Source organism: Microtus oregoni, unplaced genomic scaffold, assembly GCF_018167655.1.
Source record: "Microtus oregoni isolate MIOR12 unplaced genomic scaffold, Mior012 000043F_ref0000047, whole genome shotgun sequence".
Taxonomy (NCBI): Eukaryota; Metazoa; Chordata; class Mammalia; order Rodentia; family Cricetidae; genus Microtus; species Microtus oregoni.
Window position 1 is genome coordinate 5030721 of NW_024543210.1, and position 21433 is coordinate 5052153.

At 51.3% G+C, this 21433-nt stretch overlaps 1 protein-coding gene across 2 annotated transcripts in view; it reads right to left on the minus strand.

The window, feature by feature from the left end:
• LOC121434402 (cholesterol 24-hydroxylase) overlaps positions 1-21433 on the minus strand; it is a 28028-nt gene extending 6595 nt beyond the window's left edge. Inside the window, exons 1-9 of one of the 2 annotated variants that reach the window (XM_041633310.1) lie at positions 21115-21433; positions 13319-13399; positions 12611-12692; positions 9254-9327; positions 8788-8874; positions 3495-3633; positions 2732-2842; positions 1779-1929; positions 1558-1620 (exon numbers count right to left, since the gene is read on the minus strand). In XM_041633310.1, coding sequence (XP_041489244.1) covers positions 1558-1620; positions 1779-1929; positions 2732-2842; positions 3495-3633; positions 8788-8874; positions 9254-9327; positions 12611-12692; positions 13319-13399; positions 21115-21233 — 907 coding nt within the window. In that variant the 5' untranslated portion in view covers positions 21234-21433. The remainder of the gene's footprint in view (positions 1-1557; positions 1621-1778; positions 1930-2731; positions 2843-3494; positions 3634-8787; positions 8875-9253; positions 9328-12610; positions 12693-13318; positions 13400-21114) is intronic. The other variant, XM_041633309.1, reaches the window with a different exon arrangement.

Below are 21433 nucleotides of genomic sequence, written 5' to 3' on the forward strand. Positions count from 1 at the left end.
TGTGATATGAAAGAGACGGTCCATCTGTCTGTCTTTGCATTCCCTCTGCTGGCCAGTGGGTGTGTAAGCCTGCCCCATGCCTCAACTTAGATCCTCTAAAATCCACTCCTTCCATCCTCTGCAGCTGTCCCCATTTCACAGAGAAGAAAGCTAAAGGGATGTGCATGGAGACGCACACCTTTAATTCCAGCACTTAGGAGGCAGACGCAAGAGGATCTTTCTGAGTTTGAGGCCAGCTTGGCCTACACAGTGTCTCAAACAAAACTGAAGCTAAGAAGAAATTGAAGTTGGAAGTGTTTGAGCCCAAGTCCCTGCCCTGACCAGGCCTCTGTGTGCCTACCCAAAGCTTTCTGCAACCCCAGAGGCCCCTTCAGTCACAGGGGCTGAAAGGAGACCTCCCCAACCAAAGGCCAGGAGTCCTTTCAGGAGAGCTAAGGTCAGGAAGGATGTCATCAAGTCGACAGGGTCAAAACCCTCTAAGGGTGGCTGGTGGCAGGAGAAGCACTGAGTCACATGAATGCACTTCCGAGGGGCAAATAGCTCAGCAAGTAGCCACCAGTGATGAGCCAAGCCATCTCACAGTCAGCTGGCACAGGGAGGTGAGGCCACCTGCTCCTAGGGTCTCAGCCAGGACAGCCCTGGGCTGCCTGAGCTGTGAGCAGCAGAGCGCCCCCTCCTGGGGCCCCTGGCTCCACACAGGCCAAGGCTCAGTATGGTCTGTGAGGACAGGTGGAAGTGTGGGTAGCACCAGCCATCCCAGCTTGCAGAGGGGAAAATGAAGTTCAGGCTCTCCAGGAGTTCCACACTGGCCCTGGCCTTTGGTTGGGGAGGTCTCCTGTCAGTCCCTATGATACCATGCTTTTGACCTCATGTGGGCATGGTGCCCTACAGTCCAGCTCTGACATAGCCTCTACATGGGCTTCTGCCCCCCTTGCCACATCCCATCCAAGTGGCAGAACCTGTCTGTCTACTTCAGCCATGGGACCATGACTTGTCCCTCTTCTGTTCACCTGTGCCCTCCCAGCACCCAGCATTTGTTTATCTTGTCCCATCTGTGGGGGTCCCTGCTGCACAGGACCATGGAAGTGTCCACACCACAGTCTCACTACTGTGGAGCAGGGAATCCTCATGGTGGGGGAGACAGCCCTCACCAAATCAACTTGGATAATATGGCCTCACACATCAGGAGGAGCTGGCAGACATGAGGATGCTTTCCACTTGGGCAATTGCTGAAAGCTTCTGGGAGGAGGAGATACCTGCCAGATTGCGGGTGGGGGGAGTAAGAAGGGGCTTTCTAGATCAGCAATAACCCAATAAGAAGATGAACAAATGATGTTCTTGGCACACATCTGATTAAACCTGAAATGAGGGAATCCTAAATTTATAGCCAAGCTCTCCTGAGCCAAAGCAGTCAGCTTCTCAAACAGCCCAGTCAACAGCTAGGTCACCAGGACAGCAAGCAGACAGGCTCCTCCCCTGTGACCAGCAGGGAGCTAGGCTCACAGGGTTAAGGTACTCGGAGCAAAGCTTGGGTCATCCACACCACAAGTTACGCACCCGCAATGAAGAAGGTAACAAAGTTGTCCAGCAGGACCTGGTCATCCTGGGCTCCCTCTTCAGCTGAAAGGCAAGGACACGCTCAGACCCACGGCAGCCCTGGCTCCAACTCACGGAGCACCATTTTCTCTGAAGCCAGAGGCAGGGGTGAGGAGTGTGGATGGTGGGACCTGAGCACTCCCAGCCCACCCAGCCCAGCTCCTTGGTGCCCCTGCCCGCACCTTTGAGAATCTGCGTGAGGATGTCGGCAGGCACGTCCTCACCCCTCTTCAGGGCCTCGCGGCGGCGCTGCACCCAATCCTTCCCCACCTGGCGCAGCAGACGGATGCTCTCTCGGATCTCCCGCAGCTGCTTTCTCTTCCCGGGCATGAACTGAAGGAAAGCCCTAGCTCAAGACGGCCCTTAAGGTCCGCAGTTCCCTCCCCAGCTCCCACCCAGAAATCTATACAGCAATGTGCCAGGGAGAACGTGAGAAAATTCTAGAAAAGACCAAGCAGCCGGGCAGACCAGAACAAGATGACAGGCTGTGTCCAAGCATGAGCTTCCCCCTCCTGCACCAAGTCCCTAGAAATGATGGGAGGAGAGGCCCTTCCACCTCCATGCAGCGCTGGGAAGAAAGGGCCCCTGAAGGAGGGAGACAGTGAGGGCTGTACTGGGAAGGAGAAGTCAGGGCCGGGCCAGAGGGAAGTGAAGAAGAATCAATGGCTGAAAAGATGGGGTGGCGTTTGGGGCTGCAAGCTCAAAGACTGAAGGCCCCCAGGAACAGATTGGCTCAGGAATCACCTTTCCCCTTTCTTCCTCTTCATGTCTGGAATAAGGAAGTGATAGCTGGAGCTACAACAGCCATCTTATGACAATGGAGTGAGGTGCTGAGGACAGTGGAACACAAAGACAGAAGAGTCCGGGAACATCTGACATGGTGAAGTCATCATAGCACCCCAGAATGCCTGCTTTGGGGATCGTTTAACACAAGACAAAAATTAACTCCTGACTTACATTAAGCTGCTTTGATTTTGTCCTTCCATTTTTAGGTAAAGCATGCAAATCTGGATTCAGAAGTCATTTTGGACACACTGGCACCCAAAACACATTCTGAAAAAGCCACTGAGGGTGGTGCATCGGCACACCCAGAGGCACGACTACCACATGGTTACCACGGAAGAGCAGGCAGTACCTTCGCCAGGGTGTTACGGGATGCACTGATACCCTCCAGCATAACCTTCACTGCCTGGGACAGGGGTTTCTGGGCACCCAGGAGCATGCTGGTCTCCATCCCAAAAGCTGCCTGTGAGGAGAGAAAGCTGAAGTCAAACCTGGAGACACAGGGAACGGCGCATCCACACAGAGACTGGCACACGCACCTGGAAACCTGGGCCTTGGCTGGACCACCCACACCTGACAGAGACCCAGGAAGAGTCCCACCCCACAGAAAGTCCTGAGGCATTAGTGGACAGTTTCCGCCCCACCTCCACCCAATGCTGTTTCTCTCTGAGCTGCAGCCTTCCTTGGGGGTGCGCGCATGCGCGCGCGCGCGCGCGCGCGCGCGCGCGCACACACACACACACACACACACACACACACACACACACACACACACTGCACTGTTCACAACTCCGTGGCTGCCCTCAGACATGCTTTGTGCTATCTGATTACCAAGTCTACTGTGACTGGCCCAGCCATACCCCACAGGGGTGCAGAGGATAAGAAAGACAGGAGGGCCAGCTGAAGTCAGTCCCAATACTCTGGGGGTGTCTTTCTGGAGATGAAGTCAGAACCCCAACCTCACACTAGGTCATTTTGAACAACCAAGGAGACAAAACATGAAAACTATGTGGAGCACAGAAGAGGAACAGCTGAGCTTATAGAACGAAGAAGAGAGAAGAGGACCCCCCGCCGTGCCCCAGCCTCACCCCCTGCTGGCCAGCACCACCCATTACCTTGGCCAGGATATCGATGGTGGCACAGGTCAGCATGTCCTGCATGGACACCGGAGTCTGCCCGTCGGCCTTGGCTTCTAGGATTTCCACCAGCTGCTCTGCCTTCTCGTTGAACGTCTCCATCAGACTAACCAAGGAGCTGGGAAAGCAGTACAGGAGTCCCCTGGCTGGCCACCCTGTCCCCTGCACTCTGGCCCTCCAGCCTCCCAAACTAACCCCAGAATGAGACTGGAGTTAGAGCAGCTGAGCCCAGCCCTGAGTGGACACCGTGCCCTTGCCCTCATCTGAACGGTTTCATAGGTCCTCTGCCAATGTGGTACCCCCACTCTGACTCCAAAGGGACATGACAGTGCTGAACTTCTGGGGTCCTCTATGGTCATAAACAAGCGGTCCTGACTCCCTTCCTGCCCCTCTATTTGCACTGTCTGTTCCCCTACAGGCCTGTGCCAGGATACCATTTGAAGTCTTTGGTTTTCCCATTTCACTCCTGTCCCTGAGCAGGTACAGGACCTAAGTCTATATGGAAATGAGACCCCAGAATGCCATCTGCAACTCAGCTCCCAAAGGCACTGCATTCTCTGCCCTGGCACATGCTCCAGGCACAACCTCTAGAAAGGTTTATGGAAGGTAAAACCCCAAATTCAAAAACAGCAACCACGGGAGGCAGGAAGGGAGTGGCTGATTTTCCATTCCATGCTTTTTACCAAGAGAAATGATGATTACAGTTAAACGCGTTTAATAGTAAGCTGAGAAAAGGGTAATTTTGCCCTATCCTTTTAAGGTTTATATATTTTTATTTTATGTGTATGGGTGTTTTGCCTGCATGTATATAAGTGTGCCACACACATGCCAGGTGCTGGTACTTGAGTATACACATGCATACACGCACAGGGACACACATGAGGAGGTCAGGGATAACCAGGTCCTCTGCAAGAGCATCAAGTGTTCTTAACCACTGAGCCACCGCTCCAGCCCCCTTTGTCCTATATTCTTAATCTGGAAATTTACCTGGAAATTTGGAATTATTTCTAAATAGGAAACTTTTTAAACATTAGCAAGGAAGTATGAAAGAGAAACAAAAAGAACATTTTCTTGATTGGGAAAGAAACTTCTCTGGGGCCTCACCTGCTTGCTGTGACTCTCCCCTGACTGCAGCCAGCTAAGCATTTTTTTTTTAATTTTTCTTTTTTTTTAAATTTATTTATTATGTATACAATATTCTGTCTGCATGTATGCCTGAAGGCCAGAAGAGGGCACCAGACCCCCTTTACAGATGGTTGTGAGCCACCATATGGTTGCTGGGAATTGAACTCAGGACCTCTGGAAGAGCAGGCAATGCTCTTAACCTCTGAGCCATCTCTCCAGTCCCCCAGCTAAGCATCTTATGCCCAGCCTTCCTCAGAAGCATCTCTTGGTACCCTTCCTCTGACTCCCCCCTGACTGCAGCCAGCTAAGCATCTTATCCTAGCCAGACTTCCTTGGAAGCACCTTTTGGCACCCTTCCTTGCCAGTCTCAAAATCTTGGAAGCAACTGTTGCTCTTAGGGGAAGTAAAAACTCCAACCCCTAGGGAAGGGAGGGGCAGACTCTGTCCCCCTAATGACATCTGTCTGCAACAGCACCCTCCTGCAAAGAACAACACTCCAACCCGCTATTACACACAAGTCCCTCCACCGTCCTCCCTCCTGTCAGCTCCTGGACACCTGACCGGCTTCCAGAGGGTCCTCAGGATAGTCTCTCTCAGGCACCAATACATGTACCTAATGCTTTGATTTCTCTTCATCTGCTCACATGGTCTGTGGGGATGCATTGAATGACCGTTCTCTTTCTTTTTAGCCATCAGCTTGGTGAACTAGGTGGGCAGTGTGTGGCTGGCCAACGCTGACGCTCTGGCCATCACTGTAAGCAGAACCAGCTGCTGCAGTGCAGCCCCAGCGCTGTGGTCTTTTGTTCTTAGCACCTATTTATTGACTGTGTGTATATGCATGTGCACAGCATACATATGCGTGGGTACACATAGAGAGGCAGGAGGGTAACCTGGGGGAATTGGTTCCCTCCTTCCACCAAGTGGCTCCCAGGAATCAGACTCAAGTTGCCAGGCTTGGCAAGCAAGACTCACTGAGCCATCTTGCTAGCCCCAACACTCATCTTTCTGGGAGAAAAACAAAACAAAACCAAAAAGCCCTACACCAAGGTTTTCTAGTAAAAGTAAAATCCAGGAAGCAGGGAGTGCAAGCGTGAGCTCACAGTTTTGTTTAAAGTGTGCGGTGACATTCTGTGGGGATGACGGCTGGAGACTGAGCCATTGCCGCTCCTATATTTCCTTCATTGGTGAGTGAGGACTTACCCAGCCTCTCGGTGGTCCATAGTCTCTTCCCTACAGCCTAATAAGGTAGGTGTTAAAAGAAATAGTTCTCTTAAGATGGCATCTTAACATCTGGTGAGAGCTCCCCAAAATGCAAATGAGCATCTTGCCACCGAACGGCCACCTTAGAGCGCCAAGATGGCATACTTGGTGCTGTGTGTGTCTCAGAACAGTGGCCTTTTTGTTCACGGGTATGGGGTGAATGCACAGTGTATGTGCACAGGCACATGGGTGTGTGGGTGTGCCCATGCACATCTGTGTGAGTGCGTGTGGAGTCCTGAGGCTGGCAAGGGTGTCTTTCCCTACTGTTCTGCACCTTCTGTGTGGATGCAGGGTCTCTTACTAAATCCAGAGTTCACTGTTTGAGCTAGTCTAGCTAGCTAACTTGCTCTGTGAATTTTCTGCCTCCATCTCCCAGGGACTGAGATTACAGGTGAGCCTCCACCCCCACCCAGATTGGGGGGCCTAAATTATGGTCTTCATGCTTGCATGGCAAGAACTTTACCTGCTAATCTATTCCCCAGCCCCCAGAGATGTCTTTCAGTGCCTTGGGAAGCACGGAATGAAATTCAGTAGTAGTCAGAAATGGGTCTTTGCTGCAGGAGTCAAGAAGACTGTCCTGCAGCTTTCCGTTTTTAGCATTTATTGTGGAAGAAGCAACTTGCAGGAATTGGTTCTCTCCTTCTAAAAAAAAAAAAAATGCGTCTAGGAATTGAACTTAAGCTTGGCGGCAAGCGTCTCCACTGTCTGAGCCAGCCCATTGGCCCAATCCTAATGTTATGACCCTGTGGTTAGAGCCGTCTGGTTTGGAATTGATGTTCCCCTCGTAACTGGGGCAGGGACCACGTACTCAGCTGGCTTGTGCAGCTGGCTCTCAGTCTCCACTGTTACTCCTTTTCATCCTCACTTTGGCAGCTTGCCAGTCAGGTCCAGACTTGGCCAATTCCTCCGATCTCTCATGGGCATTCTTGAAGAGTTTGTGGAGTACCTTGTGCTGCGTGGGCACACAAGTTACGGACAGGGATTTCTCCTATTTCTTGGACTCATGATCTCATGAGAGTAATCGGTGAGACAGACAGTACTGCCTGGGTGTGGCAGGAGCCATGGTAAGGGTATGAGCTCAGCCCTGGGGAGGGATACCTCAGCTGGGTATCAAACAGGCAACAGGAATTCCCTAGGGGAAGTACACTGAGACCGTGTAAACAAGAACACAATAGCTCCAAGGTGGTGGGAGTAAGAAGCTAGCAAAGGTGGGGCAGACTAGAGTGAGGGGCTGACCTCCATCTTTCAGTTAACAAGTGACTCACTAAGGCCACCAGGCAGTGGGCTGGGACAGGTCTGAGTTTTATTGACATCTGTCCCACGCAGTGAGGAGGATGCATTGAAGGAAGGAGATGGGAGTCAGGGAGGTCACAGGAGAGGCTACATGCACACAGACCCCACAGATTATTCATACTCTAGAATTTAGAGGGACCTTACAGCCAGAAACCTTAATGGGCCCCTCAGCTTACACCTAAACAAAGTTAGGTGTATCTATGGGGCAGACCAGCAGCAAGTACCCTGGGTGTGACTGTTACTCTGTGGCTACAAGAAGACAGACTCGAGTCTCATCCTGAGATAACAAGCAAGCCCAGGCATCAGGATACTGTGCACAGTGACACTCAGGAGGCAGAGGCAGGCAGATCATTTGTGAGTTTGAGGCCATCCTGGTCTACACAGTGAGTCCCAGGGCAGCCAGAAATACATAGCGAGACCCTATCTTAAAAAACAAAACAAAGCAAAACCAAAAAAACAAAACAAGAAAAGGAAATCACATAAACCTATACACACATCATAGAATTAATAACAAATACAGATGTATGCATATATCTGTATAGGCAAGTATCTATAGAAAACAATTAATGTATAAATATATACATGAATGCACTTTTCTTGTTTGAGACTGGGTCTCTTGACATGTGGTCCAGGCTAACCTAGAACTGCAGTCTCAGTCCCCTGGGTGCTGGAGTTACAGGCAGGCACTACCATGCCCAGCCTAATAAACATGTATATACATGTATACACAAAGACAGATAACGAAACTATAAATCAAATCATGGCTCTAACAACAAGTCAATATGAGTAAAAAGTATTTTTTTATAAATTTAAAAGAATTTTTTCCTAAATTTGAAATTTTATCAAAGTAAAACTTTACCTCTCTCAGAATGTTGGACACACACTCGGCATGCTACGGCATGACTACCAATGGTATTTATGCCCAAGGGAAACAAAGGCACATGCCCACACAAAGCCTGTGTTGATGTGTCCTGGTGGCACTGCTCGCGAAAGCTCCATAGTGGAGACAACCCAATGCCTGCTAGCTGAATAAACAACATGCTGCAGCTATGTGGTGGAGCACTATTCAGCAGTCAAAGGAACTACATATTAGTACAAGTTTCAACCTCATTCTCAGTGAGAGGAAACAGACATGAAGGAGCACACACTGGGATGACCCATATATGTGATATGTCGAGAATCCAGACACAGTTAGTGGTAATAAGAATTAAGGAGTGATGGTGGCACTAAAAATTGTTGAATGATATATTTCAGTATATGGAATGTGATGTACAACTCAATAAAAGAGCTATTTTCAAAAATATCATCAAGAATTTTATTAAAAGTTGAATAAAATAAGAAACCCAGAGTCTGGGTGGGTTTGTTTTGGCTAGCAGGGACTCCACCCTTGTCCCCACCTCTGGCCGTTGGGGTCATACAGCCCTTGTTCCCCAGCTAGCCATATGGGGGTCTGTCTCAGCTATCCCTTCGCACCTCTGGTGTCCCCAAACATCTCTTCAGCTGGGTGAAGCTCCTAAATGAGGTCTCCCCACCAAAGAGCCCTCTCCAGCCAGCACTACCCCTAGCCAAGCAGGGCCCCTCCCAGCATGCTCACCTGCGGCTGAAGGCCAAGTCCATGACTCTTCTCTGCTTGTACCAGCGCCCATAGTCACATTCAGACACCAAGCCCTGGCCAAACAGTCTGCAAGAGACAGGAATTGGGTGCCAGAAGGAAGGTGGGCACGGGGTCACCTGTGAGGTGATGGCTCCTCACACTGTGGATGGAGCCAGTTCACGGTGTCAGTGTGGGTGAGGGAGTCCATTTAGCACAATGAAAAGGAAGTGTGATGTGTGTTTCAAAACATCATGGACATCCTACAAACCTGCCATTTTTACAGATCAATCTAAATAAAGAAATGAGCAAGGTGACCCTGTGTCCCAGCATCAATAAACTCCCATGCTACTGTCTGTCCCCAGAGGGGAAAAGGCATTAATGCCAATGACAAGAGCGGGGTGGCCATGCACAGGGTAGTCATCGTGCGTATAGCTCCCGGTGGAGCCCTCCTTCCTAGGGTCCTTACCTCTCCCCAAACACAGTCTGAATCGCCCGGTACATCTTGGAGTCCTTGTTGTACTTGGTGGACATCAGGAACTTCTAAATATCCCCCCAAAACAACACAGTCCATGAGAGGCTGCCCTCAACAGCATGCTGACACCAGCTCTGCCCCGGCCCCAAAGGGAACGCAACAAATACATGGCCTAGTAGACTGTCACACACCCAGGAGCCTGTCTTTAAGAGAGCAGTTGTAGAGGGATATAGAGAGGGGTCCAGAGATGCTGGGACTTGTGCTGTGACCACAGCTGGAGTGGGCATGGGACCTTATACCATGCCTTCCAAAGAAATGTGAAAGAGGCCCACACTGGTGAAGCCTTTGACACACAGGAGAGACCCTCAGAATACATGCTCTGTCATCAGCCCCAAGCCAGCCTCAGAGGAAGAAGGACTTTCTGGGGGAAGGGAAAACTTGCCTCTCAAGAGCTATGTGGCATCAATATTGATGTTACCCAACAGCCTCATGGGCAGTGGGGCCCAGTGAAAATGGCTTGGGCTGGGCTCAGCATCCTGCTCCATATTTGCTAATGCCACCACCCTGGATGAGTTGGTCCTGTCTGAGAATGATGGTGAAAGGTGCCTGCCTGGTCCAGGTTGTAGTGGGGAGTAAGTTAGCTCTGTAGCAAAAGAGCTGAAAATGGTGCCTGGTACACAGCAAGCACTCAATAAATGCCAAGGACACGCCAACATCCTGCAGTTCACTTCCTACTCCACCGACCCTCAGATACACAAGCTGTTTTATGTTCATCTTACGCACAGATGGAAAAACAGAGATTGGAAACTAGCACACAGGACTTGGGATGCCGCTGAGTTAGAGTGCTTGCCCGGTGAGCACAAAGCCTGGGATCCGCAGTGCCCAGGGAATGGTGGTGGACACCTATAATGCCAGCACACAAGGTGGAGGCAGGACAGTCAGCAGTTCAAGATCATCCTTGGCCTCATAGTGAATTTGAAGCCAGCTTGTGCTATGTTAGACTCTGTCAAAAAACCAAAACAACAAAAGCTGAAGAAAGGTAATGTTTGGGTGGGTACAGGTAAACCAGGCAATCTGCAGCCAGGTGAACGGAGAGAACTCTGGGTTCTAAGGTACACCCCAGCTGTGATGTGTGAAGTGGGGCGGGCAGTGGAGTCGACAGGGCCCAGTCAGAGACTAAGTTTCCAGGGCTACTAGCTTCTGTGGACTCTGCCCCGGGGTCTCACACCAAGCTTTCAGTTAACAGGAATCCCCAGAGGTGGCTGACTTTGTACCATGAGAGACGTCAAAGTCTCTCATCCAACCCAGAGACCTCAGTCCCACCCCACACACTTCAGTTTATAATTCAAGCTCTGTCATCACCCACCTGGCCAAGACCATGCCAGCAAATGTCACCTTCCTACTCTTCTCAAAGGTCCCCCACATCTGTGTACCCTCCTCCACTAAACTAGAGTCCCCACCATGGAGATGTCACCCCCAGGATCTCCCACAGCCTGCTGTCCCAGAGGCTGAGGATCCATGACTGACTCTTGAGCTGAGCTTTGGGGGTGGGAGACATACACAGGGAAACCCCCACACCTTACCTCTTCCTCTGGTCACCTCTACTAATGTCACAGGTGAGGCAGTAACAGCTAGGGACTTACTGCTGCAAATAACCAGAAAAGTTGGCAAAAGGAAATGTATAAAGTGCATATTTTCAGATGCTCGGACAAGCAATGCGGGATTGTGGAGCAGAAGGACAGAAAAGTAAGGCAAGGACGGGCACGGTGACCGAGGGCCATCCTAGCTCTCCACCCAGCCAATTCCAGGACGAAGGCACTAAAGGAGCCCCAGATACAGCCCAGCAGCCTGCTAAGTGGAACAGTCAGAGGTTAGGCTCCAGGCAGGCCACAGGAGGCTGGCAGTTTGAGGCCAGCACTCTGAAGCGGAGCTGTGTGTGGAAAGAGCTCCTGAGGGCTGCATGCTGCTTCGTGAACACGCATGTGCGCACACACGGTGAGACTGTGAAACCTGAGCTGACAGAATGAATGGGCAGCCATCGGCTTTGAGGGTTTCGGGGCTCACACACACAACAGGTGGCTGAGGTTGCCTGGCCCAGAGCACACCAACCTCAGACACAAGCTTCAGCAGAGGACAGAGTGGCTCTTCCCTCACAGAGGGGCTGCCTCAGCCCAGAGTCAGGTCTGTTCTAGCCTCACTACAGACCCTCAGTCAAGGCTGGAATGGACCAGACTCACCTGCAAGGATGGAGTTTAGCATCCTGCAGCAAAGCAAAACAACGACTAAAAAAGAATTCCTTTTGAGACAGGGTCTCACTCTGTAGCTCAGCTGACCTAGTGCTCACAATGTAGGCCAGGCTGGCCTTGAACTCATACAGATCTCCTGCCTCTGTCTCCAGAGTGCTGGGATTAGAGGAGCGCACCACCACACCAGAGAAATTTGTATTTTTAAGTGATTTTATCTTTGTTCTTGATGTCATGGTTGTCCAATCTGTCCCCTGATGTGTCCATGAAGTTCTAGTTTTGGGCTTGAGTTGAGCTCAGTGGTGGCGCCCTTGTAGGACCCAGGCCTTGCCCAGGCCTTGGGCTTTATTACCAGCATTACCAGAGAGATACAAAATGAAATCCACTAATACTGCGCTGGAAATATGGCTCAGAGGTTAAGAGCACTTACTGTTCTCACCAACGACCTGAGTTCAATTCCCAGCACCTGAGTCAGGTAGCTCACAACTACCTTTACTCCAGCTCCAGAGGATACAAGCCCTTTTCTGGATTCTATAGGCATCTGCACTCACATGTACAGACCCATATAGAGATGCACAAATACACACGTAGTTAAAAACAAATCTTAAACACACACACACACACTGAATTGTACTTTGTCTCTCTCAGGGTCACCACAGCCACCCTGCATGCGGAGAGCCACACTCACAAGTACACTATGGGAACAGCGCCATCTACTGAGGCGTTGCTGTGTGCCAGACATGGATTAGAGGGCTTGCACATATCAATCCAGTCCAGTTCTTAAGTCATCTTGTGAGAGACTGTTGTACAGGTGAAGAAGCAAACTGGGGCCCAGAAAAATGAGGCCGCTTGCCCCAGGTCATATCTGAGTTCTTTTGTGTAGGAGGTGGGTGCCTGCGCCTGCCCTTGCACCAGTATGGCCATGGCCATCTCTGGGGAGATTAAACTTATCGTGTGGTTGGAGTACACAGAGAAGCCTGTAATAATACATCAGTGCTTGGAGAGGACTCACACAAGGTTGGCTAGAAGGGAAATATTGGTTCCTAGAGCCCAGTGTTACCCACAAACCAGGGAAAGGGAAGGACAGCACAAGGGAGCCATGTCCTACCTTGACTGATTCAGGACTCGTGACAATGACTGAGGTTTTGTGGAAGACATTGACTCTCACAACAGGACCATACTTCTTTGCCCTGGGAACCAAAGTGAATGTCAACTCCCCAGGCCTGAATACCATGAACCCTGGCTCAGCCAGTCCCCACTGTCAGTAGGAGCAGAAACATCACATTCCAAGAGACACTCAGCCCTAGTTGCAAGAGCTTCTTCTGGGGCCCAGGAGGCTTGGTGCAATGCATGTGTCTCTTCTTTGTTGTTAACTCATCGCTAAGTCAAGACTCCCTTAACCTCACTTTTCACACCATGAAAGGAGAGTTGAAATACCCTCCTCTGCCCACAAAAGCTTGTGCCAGGAATTAAGCAATATCATGTGATTAAGAAGTGCTTTGAAAGATAGACAATAACCCCTCAAACAATGGCTTAGAGAGTCTAACAGCTGTTCTAAGGTTCTTCAGTTGTTCAACAAAAGTCTTGGCTTCACATTGCCTCATCTGCCTCTGTGCTCAGGGATGCTGCCGAGGCAGGTGTGCCCTGGGGAAGGTCAGGGGCTGGGAGTACCCAGCTGGGAAAAACTGACCTGGGGTACAAACTGGGAGTGAGTCGGGGCACGGTAGGTAGCCTGGGAGTTTCTGTGGTGGGTTAGACAAAGTGGGGTTCCCACTGAGAGATGCAGGGTAAGAACAAGAGACAAGTTGGAACTCACCAATCCAAAAACACATCTTGGAGCACACGGCCACAAGCTTCGTCCTTTTTCCAAAAATAGGGGAGATGTCCAAGAAGGAAGCTAGAAGAAAGGGAGACATCAGGCCTGGTGGTGGCCACTCTCAAAGAGTACCCTTCACCCTCAGGACCAGGTGAGTTGGTCTTGGGAACTGAGGCTGGGGGAGGCATGGTGCTGGCTTGAGGGCACCAGGCCAAGGTGCCCAGTGGTGCAAAGCCTGGTGCAGTGGGTACCAAAGGCTTTCTTAGAGAGCAGTCTTACTTCCGTCCCCTTTGTGAGAGGTCCAAGGCTGGCATTGGGGAAGGACTCAGTGGCCTTTGACACTTATGGGATATTCACTGCATACCAGGCCCCACACTAAGCCTTACCCATGGTCCTGAACATCACCTGGCCAGGTTACACACCACCATAACCATTATCGCCATTGTTTACAGGTGGGGTAGAAACAGCCGTGGGGAGGCCATTTGCCTGAAGTGTACAGCAGGCACCAGGATGAACCCATGGCTTCCCTTCAGGGGACGGTATATGTCGTCTTCAGTGTGAGGAACAGATCCTAAGCACAGCTGCTTGTCACACACGGTGTGATTTATTGCTCTTTGCCACTGCAGCCTCTTGGATGAATTGCAGTGACATTACAGTTGGAGAAGTCTAGGTCATAGAACCCAGGAAGAGACCAAAAGAAAGTAAATCTATCATGCCAGAGAGTGCTCACTTGGCAGCACATATACTAAAATAGGATGCCAGAGACTCGGCGACACAGAAAAGAAACCAGGCTGGGGATGTGACTTGGTTGGTAGGGTGCTTGCCTAGCATACATGGGTTCCACGGAATTCAGGAATCACATTAACTAGGGGAGGTGGTGCATATCTGCAGCCCCAGGACTCGGGGTGGGGTGGAGAGGAGAGAGATTCCAGATGGGGTGGTAGATAAATAGAGCAGAGCAGCAGAGCCACAGAGACAGGTGGGGTGACATTTAATACAGAGAAGGTACATCCCCTTTACAGGGTCACTGAGAGAGAACCCAGCTGCTAAAGAGATCGCCATGTGCGCATGAGGAAAAGGTGAGGCATGGTGGGCAACTCCCTGCAGTCTCCATGCTGAAGAGGGCGAGATGGAGCTCACTGGCTACTAGTGTAGCCAAACTGGCAAGATCTAGGTTAGTGAGAGACCTTGCCTCAAGAAATAAGGTATAAACCAGGCAGTGGTGGTGCACACCTTTAATCCCAGCACTCACGAGGCAGAGGAAGGCGGATCTCTGTGAGTTCGAGGCCAGCCTGGTCTACAGAGCGAGTCCCAGGACAGCCAGGGCTACACAGAGAAACTTTGTCTTTAAAGAAGGAAAGAAAAAGAAAAGGGAAAGGTATAAAGTGGCTGAAGAAGACTTCTGACATCCCTGGCCTCTACATGCACACACTTGCATACACTACACACAAATGACGCACAACACATGTATGCACACATGCATACATACACATGCACACACACACACATCAAGGTGGCTTGTGAGTTGAGACACAGAAGCTGTGAGAGATTTGGTCACATGAATATAGGAGGGAGGACCACTCCAGGCAATGGGAACAGCAGGTACAATGGCCCTGAGGTAAGTCCACGCTTGGACAGCAAGGAGATGCACACACTAAAGCAGAATGCTGGAAGATGGCATCACCAAGGTGGGAAGGCAGACACTGGCGGACATTGTGGACTTTGACCCTGGTGGAGTGTGGGTCATTGGTGGGTTTCAAGCAAAGCAGATAGAGGGTCTGATGTGGTCGTAAATGAATCCTTTATAGCCACACTGGAAGTGAGGGCAGGTCAAGGCCCAGACAAAATCAGAGGCACTAGCAGCCAGAGGGGTTGAAAGGTAAAGAGCAGCATACCAGGGCAGTGCCAGAGAGAGATAAAAACAAAGCCCAGGTACAGAGGTGCGGGTCAGTAAGACAGAGACCTTCGGCCTGGACAACTAGCTAATGAGGGAATCCACCTTTTCCTCAGGTGATGAGCCATGCCTATGGGCTGAGAGCCATCATAGCTACTCTACAATTGTGCCAGGGCCTTCTCAGGGCCTGTCTATAAGAGCAGGACCCATCAGTGACCCTGCTTCCTCAGACAATGCGACATCTGTGGGACATGTACTGAACACAAGCACCAAGAGTTGTACGGAAAGTTGTGCCTCAGTTTCCCAGAGGTTCCTCACTTTTTTGGCTTAGCTCCTTTCTCTATGAGCATCCTCCATAGAGAGGACCTGACCCATGAGCTACTTTCTTTTCCTTTCTTGTCCCAGAACCAACAACTTGAGACAGGCAGATGAAGTCAGAAGCATGGCTGTGAACCTGCTAGTCTGTGCCAGTCAACGGCCCAACACAGAAGGGCTTACAGCAACGGATTCAACCTGTGGGCCACAGCCCCACAGAGGTTGCAAATCAGATTGTTTACATTATGATTCATAACCATAGCAAAGTTACAGTTACAAAGTAGCACATAACTTTATGGTTGGGGGGTCGCCACAACATGAGGAACTGTGTTGAAGGTCACAGCATTAGGGGGGTTGAGAACCACTACCGTAGAGGAAAGGGACTCAGAGCTAACATCTGGAGTTCAGAGGAGACTCCATGCTAAACTCAGGGTGGAGGGTTCACAGGAAGTTGATGTTCCAGCCAGTACCCAGATGAAGCCACAGGGATGCATGGAGACAGAAAACAAGTGACCAAGACTGAGCAGGTGCCACCAGGTAGGAAGAAGCAGAGTGAAGTGAGCTGAGAAAGTACCCCACTCTGCAGGGGCAGGGGTGGGGTTAGGGTTGGGCTCCTGGAGCTGGCTTTGGCTTCAGCAACATGGGTAGAGAGGCAGGGGCCCAAACTAGACAGGAGTGAGTTCAGGAGTCAGTGGTAGAGAGCCAGGGGCCCACAGACAGGGTCTGCTAGAGAGTGTGCTTTAGGGGGCACAAACCGGGGGCGACAAGAGGGTGGAGAGACAGGTTTTCTCGTGGCAGAGATCGGTGCAGCACATTATATAAAGATGGGGGAGATAGAGAAGAAAGCGGGTGGTGTAGGCAGTAGGGGTGCTGCTGGAAGGGCCGCTGAACGGGGGAGGAGGGAACAGGCTGGCCTTGGTCAAGGCATCAGTGGTCACTCGCAAGAGCAGCTGGAAGCTGCCCGTTGGCCATGGGGCAAGGGTGGGCAACAGAGGTCAGGACAGGAATTTCCACCCAGTTACTCTATTTGCCGGAGGAAGTAGGAGGCGAGAATAAAAACTGAGCATGCGATTGGAGGGGGCGGCATCAGGGCTGAGGGAAGACAGGAAAGCAAGAAAGTTGCCTGGAGAGGGGGTGGGTGAATGTACTAGGGCAGGAAGTGTAGGGCAACTGAGGTCACTGCCAAGAGAAAGGTGAACCTTCGACATCACATACTATGGAGCTGCATTTCCAGAACCATCTATTCATCACTCCTAAAACTATGCATACTTGGGGATGGTGTTCTCAAGTCACCTCTGTGAGTTTGGGTCCTCTTTCTCCTCCTGGGCCTGCCTGACCCCAAAATTTACACCTAGGTCAACTGCAGCCTGGGAAGGCCAGGCAAAAGAGGGAATCTGAAGGCTGTTGTTCCTTCTGGCTCCAGCAGGGGGCGCAAGGGAGAAAACAAGCAGGAAGACCTGGCTCTAAAAACAAGCAGGTTAAGATTGTCTAGGTGAACACTGGGACTCCACATAGACAGAAGCTACTTGTCTTAGCCCTGGTGACAGATTGCATAGGGCATGCAGGGCAGGAAGGACAGTCAGGGCAGGCAGGGCAGGGCAAGCAGGCAGGAAAGTGGGCAGGCAGGGCAGGCAGGCAGGCAGGAAGGGCAGGGAAGGCAGGGAAGGCAGGGAAGGCAGGGCAGGCAGACAGGCAGGGAAGGCAGGGCAGGCAGACAGGCAGGGAAGGCGGGGAAGGCAGGGAAGGCAGACAGGCAGGGAAGGCAGGGAAGGCAGGCAGGAAGGGCAGGGAAGGCAGGGCAGGCAGACAGGCAGGGAAGGCAGGCAGGGTGGGCAGGCAGGAAAGCCGGCAGGCAGGGCAGACAGGAAGGCAAGCAGGAAAGCCGGCAGGCAGGGCAGACAGGAAGGCAGGCAGAGCAGACAGGGCAGGCAGGGTAGGGCAACACTTCCCAGCAAAATGTTTTCCCCATAAGAGTGACTGGTCAGGTGAGTATCCAAAGGTTCTATGGATTTGGGCAGAAAAAGAGCAGTACCCAACTGGAGGATCCACTGTGAGGCCACCAAAGGGATATCATTACAGTGGCTAGGAGCAAGCTATCTACCACAAATGTGTGAAGGTAAGAGCCATGTTTGTGTCGTGTACCAGAGGTACCTAATGCTCAGCTGTAAACTCAAGATCCATTGGATGGTACCACATAACAGGACCAGAAGTGACAGTCTCCCATGACTAAGTCCTGTATGTGCTTTGTAGAATAGTCCTCATCCTAGCCAACTTATGAGCCAGCAATTCTGAGTGGGAAGAAAAGACTAACAAATTCTCCACCAGACCATCCAGGAAACAATGTCAAGACATCTATCCAAAAATTAATAAAAACTAGGTTAAAGAAGACCTTTCGTCATCAAGTCATACCCACTGAACAGGACCAGGCAAGCAGGGGCTGATGACTACCTCAGAGGCAGAGAAATAAAGATGCAGGAAGTGTTTGTGGAGAGTCGGGATGCTGGGCTTCAGTCTTCAGCAATTACATAGACCAGGGCAGTGGGATGCTGTACTTAAAGCAGAGAAGGCACACTGCGGGAGGGCCTCCTGCAGAGTAAGGAGGATGGAGGGCAGGGTGGGGGTGCAGCAGCTGCCTCTTGCACACAAAAAGCTCCTTGCTTGCAAGCTGGCAGAGCTCTGGAACACCAAAGGGCAGACGCTGTAACGCAGGTTTCCTACCAACCACGGGATGAGCAGGCTTTAATTGCCAGAGCCTCTCGTTTGTGCTGGAAGACATTCCAGAACTTTCATTTAGTTTTATATTTGACCACCAATCCAGTTTAAACCCAAGATCTTTGAACTTTGCATTGTTCAGTTCACCTACTAAAGAGTCTAATCCGGTTATGGTCAGTCTCTTCACACTGCTCCGCCCTCAACACACCTGCAAGTTCCAGGTACATTCTGGTGTAAGAGATGGAGAGAAAGACAACATAAACAGAGAGATATAGATTGTTTGGGTTAAGATTTGTGTTTGTTTCTGCAACTTAACACAAGCTAGGGTCATCTGAGAAGAAGAAACCTCAGTTGAGAAAATGCCTCCATCATAGTGGCCTATAGGCAAGTTTGGGGGACATTAGGGATTGATAGGGAAAGGACCCAACCCACTGTGGGTGGTGCCATCCTGGGTTGTAAAGAAATCAGGTTGAGTGAGCCATGGGGAGCAAGGCAGTAGGCAATGCTCCTCCATGGTCTCTGCTTCAGTTCCTGCCTCCAAGTCCTTGCTTCCAGGTCCCTGCTCTCAGGCTCCTGCCTTGATTTCCTCAGGTGATGGACTGTAGCCTGCAAAGTGAAGTGAACCTCTTTCTCCCAAAATTGCTTTTGGTCATTTTTTTTTCTTTAATCACAGCAATAGAAGCAAACTAAGACAGACACATATTGCTCCAGAGATGACCCTTGAAATCGTGCTAAGTGAAAGAAGGCAGACAGAAAAGGTTCCAGATTGTATAACTTCATTCCCGTGAAGTGTCTAGTACAGGCCATCCACGGAGACAGATGCAGACCAGTGGTACGGATGCTGGAGCAGGCAGACAGGGCATGCTAGACAACAGATACAGGATTTCTTCTTGGGGGTGAGAGAAATGTTCTAGAATTACTGATGATGGTTATGTAACTCTGAGGCTCAGCTAAACACTTTCAAAGGCTAGATTTTAAAGTATGCACATTGTATCATATTTGGGTTTTTTTGTTTTTGGTTTTGTTTTGCTTGTTTGTTTGTTTTAAGAGAGAGGGGCTAGAGTTTACTTCTGCCTTCTCTGGACCACCAGTTCTGAGAGCCCTGAAGCCCCTGAGTTTAGGAGAAGAGACTGTAAGAAAAACAGAAGCTTACTTGCTTCTGAGAATGGATGTGGATGGCTTGGAAACAGAACAGTCGTGTGTAGCAAAACCTGGAGACTCTGCTACCATCCAGCTCTGAACCATGTGCGTGCACCAGATGCTGCTGGGAGAGACGTTCGGGATGCCACATGAATGAGACAGACACTTAGCAAGAGATGGCACAGTGACTTACAGATCTATGAGATGACTATAATACATCCAGAGGTCCAACAAAAGGGCCCCTTCCCTAAGGGGTTAGCATTCTAGTCAAGCCATGTTGGCCAGGGGAAGGCCTATTTAGGTGGGGTAGAATGCATAAGTATTGATTAAGCAAGGCACAGGGGTCCCAGGGAGACCCCCCCCCAAGGTCAGAAGGAGGGCACAGGGAGGGCAGAGAGCCAAGGGAAGAGAAAAGTTGTCTCCCTATGTCACCAGCCACAGGGGTTACTCTTGAGTCCAGAGCAGGAATTCAGGCAGCCATGACTGGAGATGGTACCTTCCAGAATGTTCATGTCCAGAGGTCTTAAAAAAAAGTGTGTCTAATACCACTGTTTATTTGTTTACTCAACAAATATTTATTGAATAAGTGCAACATGCCAGGCACTGGGGATACACAAGCAAACACAGCATCTCTGCCCTCCTGGGGCTCACATTCTGGGATGGGGACAGTCAACAGGTAGGAGGAAGGGAACTTCAGGGATAATGTCCCTTGTAAGTCACCCAGGGCTGGGCAGACTTCACACAGTGACTGGAGACAGCCTGTTTGATGTGAGATCAAGAAGATAGCCTCCACAAGCCCGAGAAAGAGACTAGAAAGATCCAGTGGAGGGATGTAGGGGACAGGCAGGCTGGGGCAAAAGGGACAAGAGGGGACAGGTATTGTGAGGGGCTGTGAACTCAGCAGGGGCCTTGCTAGCTTTGCAGTATGCTTCATGTGGGATTGGATTTTTGAGTTCTAAAGTGATGGGAAGTCCTTGGTCACTGCCGTAACACAGTGATTCTATCCTTCAGAAAGCTTTCGCCTGACATGGTGGTGCATGCCTTTAATCCCAGCACTTGGTAGGCAGAGGCAGAGGGATCTCTCTGTGAATTTGAGGCCAGTCTGGTCTACATAATGAGTTCCAGGGCAGCCAGGGCCATGTAAAGAGATTTTGTCTCAAGAAAGAAAAAAAGAAAAGAAAAGAAGGGTTAGCTTTGAATGGGGGCCACTGGTAAACTGGGTGAGGGCCAGGAATGGAAATTCTGAGGACAAATGAAATGTCCCAGGACAGAAACAAAGACACAGGGAAATGTGACGAAAGTACAGTGCTCTGTACTTGGACAAGTGGCCCTGTCCAAGTCCCAAAGTTAGCAGTACCCACTTTGAAACCAAGCTGACCTGGGTTTAAATCAAGGCTTACCAACTGTGTGACCTTGGGCAGGTGACTTCGCCTCTGCGCACCTCAGTCTCCAGGTCTGAACGATGGGGTCACAGCAGCGCCTACCTGACAGGACTGTCGCTGCCGTCACATTTGTGCGGCCCAGCCAAGCGCGGTGGGCGCCCAGCAGCTGCTGCGGCTGTGAGTAATTTGTTACTAAGAATAGTTAGCGCCCCTCTCCGGGCCTGCGTCTCGGAGCTGGCCGCGAGTACACGGCGAGACTGGACCCCCGGCCCGGACGCGGGCTCGGACTAGACCCTAGTCTACCCCCCGGATCGAGCATCCCAGCCAGGCCCCCACCCCCACCCCCCGCTCACCTGGGCCGCGGCGGCCCGGGGATGTGCTCATAGCGGCTGCGAGCGCGATGCACGAAGGTGCAGCAGAGGCCGAAGGCGAGCAGGACGGCGCTGCCGAGGAGCAGCAGCCCCGGGCTCATGGCTCCGGGCCCGGCCGGGTCGGCGCCGGGTGCCGAGGGGGCCGGAGGCCGCGACCGACTTGCTGTCAGCGCCGCGCGCCGCCTCGGCCCCAGGCCCCGCGCTCGCCAGCACCGCCCCCGCCGCTCGGCTCCGCCCCCGCAGGCTCGACCCCGCCCCAGGCACGAGGACCCGCCAACCACGTCTCCGCCTCCGGCTTCAG